Below are 10,226 nucleotides of genomic sequence, written 5' to 3'. Positions count from 1 at the left end.
CCTCCCGTCACCTCACACTGGCCATAGGTGTCCCCAGCACTGCCTCCTGTCACCTCACACTGGCCATAGGTGTCCCCAGCACTGCCTCCCATCACCTCACACTGGCCATAGGTGTCCCCAGCACTGCCTCCCTTCACCTCACACTGGCCATAGGTGTCCTCAGCACTGCCTCCCGTCACCTCACACTGGCCATAGGTGTCCTCAGCACTGCCTCCCGTCACCTCACCCTGGCCATAGGTGTCCCCAGCACTGCCTCCTGTCACCTCACACCGGCCATAGGTGTCCCCAGCACTGCCTCCTGTCACCTCATCCTGGCCATAGGTGTCCCCAGCACCGCCTCCTGTCATCTCACACTGGCCATAGGTGTCCCCAGCACTGCCTCCCATCACCTCACACTGGCCATAGGTGTCCCCAGCACTGCCTCCTGTCACCTCACACTGGCCATAGGTGTCCCCAGCACTGCCTCCCATCACCTCACACTGGCCATAGGTGTCCCCAGCACTGCCTCCCGACACCTCACACTGCCCATAGGTGTCCCCAACACTGCCTCCTGTCACCTCACACTGGCCATAGGTGTCCCCAGCACTGCCTCCTGTCACCTCACACTGGCCATAGGTGTCCCCAGCACTGCCTCCTGTCATCTCACACTGGCCATAGGTGTCCCCAGCACTGCCTCCCGGCACCTCACCCTGGCCATAGGTGTCCCCAGCACTGCCTCCCGACACCTCACCCTGGCCATAGGTGTCCCCAGCACTGCCTCCCGACACCTCACACTGCCCATAGGTGTCCCCAACACTGCCTCCTGTCACCTCACACTGGCCATAGGTGTCCCCAGCACTGCCTCCTGTCACCTCACACTGGCCATAGGTGTCCCCAGCATCACCTCCTGTCATCTTCTACAATGCTCAGACTATATGAGTTCCTGTCCTTTATATTGATCACCTGGCCATGGGTGACACCGACCCCCACTCCTGATACCTCCCACTGGCCACGTGTCACTGGCCCCTCCTCTGACTGGTTGGTCTGTAGAGTAACCTGATGCCTTAGTCCCTGTGCAAGGAGTCCTGGAGCCTGACTGACCTGCAGCCCAGCTGTCCTCTCCTGTAATGGACCTTTCCTGTCCCCTCTCAGCATTGTCACCTCTCTTATACTAAGGATTCCTGTGATCTCTGCTGTGACAGTCGCTGCTTTTCTGTTACTGTTGCCTGATACAAACTTTCATCCCCCCCCCCCTCTCCCTCCCTTCTGTTTATCTGCAGGTCCTGGTAACCAGTTCCTGCTGGGAGTCATGGGCGGAGGAATGAGCCAGGTACTACAGTCGTGTTTACACTAACTATACTGAGGATGTGGTTACATATGTGTGTTACCAGGACAAAGCTTTCTGTGTGATTAGTTGCTGTATAGTTATGGTTCTACATTGTGCTTATGGGAGAAACCGCATCAGTATACATTGTAATCTCTATAGCCCAATCTAATTGATCCTGGTTCTTAGGGATGTTATCACACTTATTCACTTATTCAGACCCATTCGCACGGCCGTGTGCGTCCGTGTGCGTTAGCATATGGGTACACCCAGCGTTTCATGGGTGCTCCCATGAGAACGCTGGGCACACTCATGGCCCTCCCGCTGTTGTGAAACTACACATCCCAGCATGCCATGCCACAGATTTGATATAATGGATTGCTAAAACTGTGGCAGGGCATGCTGGGACATATAGTTCCATAACAGCTGGAGGGCCATGAGTTTGACTCCACTGGTCTAGGGGGTGTGGGTTACTGAATTGACCTCCGTTGGGAGCAATCTAATGTCTGTAGGCACTGGCACACCATAGAGGTGAGGAGCAGCATTAGACCCGGCCTTCTGGCTGGGGTCCTCTTTATTATTTATTTATCTTCTTCTCCACGTTCGTGCACTTTCACGTTTTCTGTTTTTCTGTAGTTTGTCACGTTTTTATGGGTAGTGTGGTCGACCCTTACGGGCCTTCCATTTCCCCAATGTGCCAAAGCTCTCGCCTTTTGGGGAGAGCTGCGGTCCCCCCCGAGGACGACCCCGAGCCGCAAGGCGGAGGGAAGTCCACTGAGGGTCTCTCCAAACCTTCGGGTGCGGAGGACCCACCTTCCTAACCCTTCCGGGGGTTGAGGAATGAGGGTCTCTCTAAGCTTCGGCGAAGAGACCCCACCGTTCCCTATTTTCCCCTCTTCGGCCTTATGGTTGAGAGGGGTTAGGAGAAAAACGGGGCCCGTCTCCTTCGGGAGATAAGCCCATTCGATCGCACGGCCCCCTTTGCACGTGTTTAGGCACAGCACTGGTGGTAGGGAGCACACCTCGGGCTCCTGAGTTTCTTCAAACTCATTAGACTTTTATTATATATATATATAGGATAACTTAGAAGACGAGGTCACCATAAAATACTTTACCACTGGCTCCTATAGTTATATGAAGACTCCACAGGGGGGACTGCTAGGCCTATGCAGTACACCAGAGGTGTTCTCAGGCATGCTAACATTTTGAGAAGGGATGGAGGGCCCTGCTTGTTTTGTCAGTCCCAGGCCCCACAATTTCTGGTGGCTGCCCTGCGTACATCCACGAGTTACGTGGCGCTGTCCTAGTGAGTCTCCCCCAGGGAGGACACCAAATGGTTTTATTTCACAAATATAGGTTTCCCTTTGCAAATATTGGGCTGTGATTTATGTTCTCCCTAATAATTCTGGGGATTTAGGAAGACTTCTCCTTGATTGGAATGAATAGATTTCTAATGTTGTGCAAACACTTCTTTATTTTATGTGTCTGGTTTTCAGCAATTTGATCTGGGGATCCGTGGCTGACTGGCTGGGATAAATGCTCTGACATAAGAGGGATCAGCTAAAATTAGACGGCAACAACCTGCTGTCATCCTGGATAACCGCGGGTAAATACTACGGTGCAGGGGATCAGCCCATGGCGCTGCAATGAATCATTAACCCTTTAGCAGCTGCTGTTAGCGCTCACTTAAGGGCAGTGACCAGAGCCATCCACTTACTGGTGCATTGTATGTCCTATTTACTATCTAGCAGCAAACATTTCAAAAATTTAGAAAGAATTAAATACACTTTTGCTATAACTTTCTATCTCTACTGCCAGTGCTCTCCTCTCCTTCATGCCATGGACATTGGGTATAGGACCAGGTAGGCGAGGGTATGTCTGGATGATGTGCCTGCCATTATATGTAGGCTTATTGGATAGTGTTAGTAAATATCGCTCAGGGCTGCTCGGCTGCACAGACATGATCCCCAGCAGCCACCGGTGATGTGGTTTATAAATAGGGATCTCTCAGATAAACATAGCATAAAAATTGCCATTATAAAGTGGTAAATATCCCGTGATGTCTCTGTAGAGATTAAACAGAAATGTGTGGCGCCTGCTGTGTGAGTGCATGGGGTCTGGGTGGTCCAGGTGTCTGCCTGGCCGGGCTATTATACCATAGTCATTGCTGGATTTAACTCTTCCCTGTCTGTCCTCCGTGATCTCTGTGCACATCGGCTTCTGTGGGGATTTTCTTGGTGCGCCCAATAAACGGGACTACCGCCATGTGTGTGCTAAGCCACCTCCCTGTCACCGTACAGAAATGCCCACTATATTTTCCTGTGTGCCTAAATCACAACTCCAACACTGTGTGCTATGCCGTTGATTGGAAGACCGCGCATGTGCAGCATGCACAAGGTCTCCTTGTGAACAAAGCCAGCGATGGCTTGTCGTCGCTGGCTGTTTACAACTAGATTGACAGGAGGTGGGCGTTTGTGGGTGGCATGCCTGCGTTTTCTGGGAGTGCCGCTGAAAACCACAGGTGGCTTCCGGATTTTGGGAGGCACGGTGAATTCAGCTGCAGCCCCAATCTCCCCACAGCCATTGCGTTGCTGAGTAAGTCTAGTCTTATGTGGCCGCTGCACATTGCTGCAATCGCATTCGCAGCCGTGCACATGGGCGGGATTTCATTCTGGCAGGTGGCGACTATTTGATTGCTGGGTTCTGAAAATTTGCAGCCCAGCGATCAGGCCTAAATTGGGCGCCAAGTCTTCCTAATAGTGCCTAAACCTAACCCACCCTTCCCTGGCAGCATGCTAGCCTTCCAGCCAGGTGCCGGATGACGCTCCGACAGTGGGGATCCCGACTCACAGGGGCTATTTTCCCTTGCAGGGGCCACCGCGCCTCAGGGTGGTGAGCACAGCAAGCCCGCAAGGGACTTTCTTTGCACTCACCCCCGTCGGAGCACTGGCAGTCGGGATCCCAACATCGTGATACTGACTGTCGGGATCCCCACTGTCGGAGCCCCATACCCCCCACCCACCGCATACTGACCGATCGAGATTCCGGCAGCAGTACCTGACCCTTTCTTTTTTTACTAAAGCTCTGTCCCTCCATGCGATGATTGTTACATTCATACAATGTAATCAATTATCGCATTGTGAATTGGGCCAATATTATCACATCACATCTGTGGATAGTAATGGTGACAAATCGGACCCTAAAAGTTGTTGCGTGTATATATAATTTTATATAAATTACATGTCCCTTGAGGTGACAGCATCTCCCAGCTGCACTTTTACAGTGCGAACATATCCCAGGTCACATCGCATCATATAATAAGAAATATTAATGTTATTTAATACCCCTTTTTAACTAACAAAAAACCCACGTCGAAGGTTATTTTTGCTAGTGGAAAAGGGGTATTAAATACCATTAATATTTATTATTATCCCTGTGTTCTGCCTCCACTTTCCTGATTCCCTAGTCTAACTCTGAGAGATAAAAGTTAGCAATACAGAAGAGTGTATTAGAAGATTTATATGAATTACGGAAATAAGTAAGTTATGCAACAAAAACATGTACATCCGCCTCTAAATAACCCACAGTATTAATGGTGTCTCCATTGTCAGAGTCTGGTTGTCATCTGTAACCATCACTGAGAGATGGATTCTTATACACAGCTAATATCAGAGAACTAGACGACTGTCTCTGCAATATTTTATGTCTGTGTTACTACATTTATAAAAGTGATCTTAGAACATTATCTAAACTAATTGTTTTTTGTTAAGATGAACTGACTTTGTAACATACAATTGTTATTTTTATGTATTTTTCTCTGTTTTTACATTGTATAATCCTAATAATGTATGCCATTAATATGTTACAGATCCTAGATGGGTTATACCTGGGGAACATACGGGGTGAGTGTACTGTATAAAGAGCTGGACATACCGTAATGATTACATAAGGATATAACTGTATGGGGAAAACTCTTGGATGTTTGCTGTAATGTTTTGGGGATCACCCAAAATATATATACATGTAACCAGGGCTATTTTTCAGCAGGCTCCAGCAGGAACTGAGGCCCTTATTCTAGTTCACTCTTTCTGACAAAATATTTCTTAGATGGACAAAACCATGTGCACTGCAGGTGAGGCAGGTGTTACTTGTGCAGAGATAATTAGATTTGGGTGGGGTTTTACACCTGCCTCACCTGCAGTGCACATGGTTTTGTCCATCTAAGAAACATTTTGTCAGAAAGAGTGAACTAGAATAAGGGCCTCAGTTCCTGCTGGAGCCTACTGAAAAATAGCCCTGCATGTAACCATTGGATAAAGACCAGCTATAGCTCTATGATTATTTTGTGTGTGTGTGTGTGTGTCTACCTTTTCTTATGTTTAGTAATTACAATATAGTATAAATTAGCTGTAGCTACAATAAGAAGCCACAACAATGCTTCTGGCCATGGGCCCCCAAATGGGCTTGAAGGGATTAAAGAAGATCTCCCCACAAAATGCATTGTTGTTGGTTTGCTGCAGTGACAGATAGGGGGGAAGACGGGGACATGTGCTTCCCGCACCGTGAGGGTACATTTCCTGTAAGTGTTATTACGGCCAGTGCCCCCTACTACACTACTACTACCATTGACCCCTATGCTAACTGTTCCTGCACAGCCGTTAGTGACCTTTAAACCTCAAAGTGCCAGAAATAGATCATTTTACCGTTTCCGGTTTTCACTCTGTAAACTGTGAACAAACAAGTGATATTTATAATTAATCACTCAGTAAAAGGTCATTTATTATTGGTATTAAGTTGCGCTGATTTCTGGAAACACTCAAGCGTTGATTGTCTTGTGCAACGTTTCTACTCTTTGAAGGTTTAATACGTTTTCCCCATAGGGGGAAATAGTCTAATATCTCCTCCTTTATGCTCCTTCTCTGTAGATGCAGAGGACCAGGCGACTTTGAGCAGAAATGGGGTCACACACATTGTGTCCGTTCATAACAATGCCCAACCCTTGCTGTCGGTGAGTACCATGTATGTAACGCCCCTCGGTGCCTGCTGCAGACATATGCGCTCATTCAGCATCAGTTGTAGTTTTGGGAAACTTCACGCAACTACAACTGGCTTCTCTGTCATGCGTAGGGTCACCCAGCAAAGAGCAAGGCTGCCCCACATGCTGGGTCCTTCCCTACAATACAATTGCCAAATTTTGCAACTGCGTTGCAGAAATGTGAGTGCTTTGCAGCCATGGCTTGGCTCGCAGCGGCTGTGTGTGATGTCACGCAGCCAGCGCCAACTGCCTGGCAAATGGTCTCCCAATGATATGTCAGCGCCCAAGACCATCACTTAGACTGAGGTCACACTTTTTAGAAAGCGACGGCAGTTTAAGGGCTTGGCATGCGTCGAATCTCAAAAATTGCCTATTACCCATTTTCGATATTTGGGGGTAGATGTATGAAGCAGTGAAAAGGGAAGAGAAGTGATAAAGTGGCTGGTACTTTATCACCGGCCAATCAGCTCCTGATTGTTAAGTTACAGGCTGGGTTTAAAAAGCGACAGTTAAGGCCCCCATACATAATCATCCTGACAGCTCCCCTGGGAGGGTCACACATGAATTGGCACTTGATGTGCCAAGTTGTGTATGTGATAAATCGCATGCAATTTATCACATGCAGTTCCCCAGGGGGCCAGGGATCGGGGATGGCAGTGGGGGGGTTGCCGGCTATCAGAGAGCCAGGCAGAGGGAGTCAGCGCAGGGTCCCGGGCAGGGGAGGAAGCCGCTACTATCAGCGCGGCAGCGGGAGCAGGGGGGGGGGGGCGCTGCAGGGAATCGGGCAACAGAATGGAAGATGCTGCCAGGGAGCGCTGCAGCGCCAGCATCTGGACAACAGGACTTAAAAAAACAAGAAAGTCCATAGCTAATGGGCAGCCACTGATTGGCTTAGACCTCTCTCAGCCAATCGCTGATTGGCTGAGAGAGGTCTCAGCCAATGAATGGCTTCCCATTCATTTGTATGGGCTTTTCTCCCGCTGCTGGCGCTGCGCCGCTGCAGTGTCTTCTCCTGCCCGGTTCCCTGCGCCGCCCCCCTGCTCCCGCTGCCGTGCTGATGGTAGCGGCTTCCTCCCCTGCCCGGCTCCCTGTGCCGCCACCACCCGCCCGGCTCTCTGGTAGCCAGCATCCCCCACACGGCTCTGGGCTGCACATAAGATTTAGCAAATCTTATGTGCAGCCCATCCGACCTCCCAACTCCGGTCCGATACGCACGGGTTGGACGGGATGTCTATATCTGCGATTTTAACAGATATCACGGCCCGATTAATCCGAATCGGGTGAAATCGTGCCCAAATCGTATAGTGTATGGGGGCCTTTAGAAGCTCATTGGTCGGTGATAAAGTACCAGGCACTTTATCACTTCGGCCTTATCCCTGCTTCATACAGTGAGCTAAGCTGAATAAGCCCCATAGTGTGACATGTGGCAGAGGAGAAAAATGATCTCACAGTGATTACAGGGCGCATTTATCAATATAGAGCGATGCCGGCGCAATTACATCGCCGGACATCGCATTGCGGTATTGTGAAATACCGCTGGTATGTATCATTATGATGGCGCAGGGACAGGGCTCCGAAAGGAGCCCGTCCCTGCGTATCCCTGACCCGGAAGCCGGGGGGGCTGCGCATGCGCAGTAATGCGCTGACCCCCGCCGACCCCTGTGACCGCACTGCCCCACTCGGCAGTGCGATGTGTAGCCATAGGCTACAATGGGCTATCACCATATCAGGATGGCGATAGCCCAGGGGTGCGAAGACGGGCTGCCCGATGTTGATACATCGGGCAGCTTCGCATCCCCCATAGAAACCTATGGGGGATGCGGACGGCGGCGCTGCAGGGGGGATCACAGCAGGGATCAGAGATTCCTGCTGCGGTCCCCTGTGATACATTAGGGGGATACTTAATATTTGTGGTTAACCCCCGAAAACGAGTGTTTTCGGGGATTTAGCCGCAAATATTACTTGATAAATGGGCCCTTACGTCCAGATAGCTCCGGTCACTCAGAAGATCAGGTGCAGGTTATACAGATTGTTGTTTATTTATTAACTGTTAAATAGCGCAGAAAATTCCTATGGGGCAGATGTATTAAGCCTTAACAAGAGATAAATGCAAGGGTGATAAGGAGAGATAAACGTCCAGCCAATCAGCTCCTTACTGACTTTTTCAAACACAGGCTGTAACATGGCAGTTAGGAGGTGATTGGCTGGACGTTTATCTCTCCTTATCACAATTGGATTTATCTCTTGTTAAAGCTTAATACATCTGCCCTATAAATTGTGCTTTACAAGTGTAAAAAGTGTATAAACAAACTGGGTATTTACAGACAGTCAAAATGGTATATAAATAGGCATTGTAATGAGGTAGTGGCAAAGTCACTGAAGGATACTAATGAATCACACTGATACATACTTAAACAGAACATCCTATAAATATAATTCTCTTATTGAACTTGATGACTCATTTTCTAGTTTCTTGGTTTGTGCCACTTACCAGCTAAACTGAGAATACACTTTAATTATGGAGGATAATCTGCATGAATTGATCTTTTAGTTTTGAGAGAACCCCCCAAGTGAAGGAGTCCAGCATAAACTCCCTTTTTCACGTCGTTTTATAAGGGTGCCCCATGTGCAGGTGCTTATGGAAACATCGTGGGGCTCTTCGCAGCACGCAGACAGTTTTTTTGGTAACATTTTATAGGTCACATATAAGCCTGATCTCCTCCACTTATTTAATCATATTCCTTATTTGTTTTATTACTTTATATGCAACTGTAGCAGGATATACTGTACCTACACTGCACACTAGATGGCAGTATAATTCCACAGTGATTTGGGTTACTGGAAAGAAGGCCATGTATTAATGAAGGCTCAGTCAGATGTATAAAACCACAAACAAAAACAACACATACTGTAAAACAGCGCATAGAGAAACAAAACTTGAGCCTTTTCATAGGTTTATATGAGAAAGACATAAGGAAATGTTTGTGTAAGGTCCTCGTCACTTGTTATATATAGATATAAATGATTCTGCCACAAAGAAATACATTTCCAGTCATCGCTCCTGTTCACCTGTTTCATGGAAACATATTAGATTGTAACCTTTTTACATGTATATTGTGCCCAGTATATGGAACACAACAACATAATTCACATTGCCACCCCACACACTTATCCCTCCCGACCTGCAGGTCCTGTAGGGGATCATTTATGTACAGCTTGAGCTGTGCAGGTGGAAAATCTGGTTTATTTACAGGCCAAGGGTAAAACATGTATACTGTGCATGCACTAAATGTCCCCCAGAACAGGGACATTAGGGCAGGGCAGGTGACAAGGGGGTTACCTGCCCTGCCCTAATGTCCCTGTTCAATAAATATCTTTATTGGTGATATTGCAAATGGAATTGAGGGCAAAATGTGCCTTTTTGCAGATGACACAAAGGTATGCACCAGGGGGGGTAAAACAAATGATTGATGATCTAGGTAGATTAGAGGAATGGTCAAGAGCATGGCAACTATAGTTTAATGCCCAAAAATGCAAAATTATGGACTTGGGTTGCAAAAATCTAAAGACTAAATATAGTATAAATGGCACTATAATGGAAACTTCTGAGGAAGAGAGGGATCTAGGTGTCACTATTTCAGGGGACTTAAAAGGGGCCCATTTATCAAACCATATTTGCGGCTAAATCCCCGAAAACACCAGTTTTCGGGGTTTAGCCGCAAATACTAAGTATCTCCTAAATGTATCCCTGCTGCGATCGCCCCTGCACCGCCGCATCCCCCATAGGTTTCTATGGGGGATGCGAAGCTGCCCGATGTATTAACATCGGGCAGCCCGGTTTCGCATCCCTAGGCTATCGCCATTTTGGGACCCACAGGGGTCGGTGGG

At 48.2% G+C, this 10,226-nt stretch overlaps 1 protein-coding gene across 2 annotated transcripts in view; it reads left to right on the top strand.

Moving 5' to 3' along the window:
- The first annotated feature begins 845 nt into the window (after positions 1 to 845).
- The window catches only part of LOC146045385 (dual specificity protein phosphatase 22-A-like), a 69,680-nt gene continuing 60,299 nt past the window's right edge, over positions 846 to 10,226 (top strand). Inside the window, exons 1-4 of one of the 2 annotated variants that reach the window (XM_083164169.1) lie at positions 846 to 1,103; positions 1,260 to 1,309; positions 5,172 to 5,205; positions 6,229 to 6,311. In XM_083164169.1, the coding sequence (XP_083020295.1) occupies positions 1,289 to 1,309; positions 5,172 to 5,205; positions 6,229 to 6,311 (138 nt within the window). In that variant the 5' untranslated portion in view covers positions 846 to 1,103; positions 1,260 to 1,288. Of the gene's footprint in view, positions 1,310 to 5,171; positions 5,206 to 6,228; positions 6,312 to 10,226 lie in introns of both variants that reach the window. The other variant, XR_014465426.1, reaches the window with a different exon arrangement.

This window comes from Crinia signifera, chromosome 11, assembly GCF_055691185.1.
Source record: "Crinia signifera chromosome 11, ASM5569118v1, whole genome shotgun sequence".
Classification (NCBI taxonomy): Eukaryota; Metazoa; Chordata; class Amphibia; order Anura; family Myobatrachidae; genus Crinia; species Crinia signifera.
This window is presented reverse-complemented; position numbering and strand designations above follow the sequence as displayed.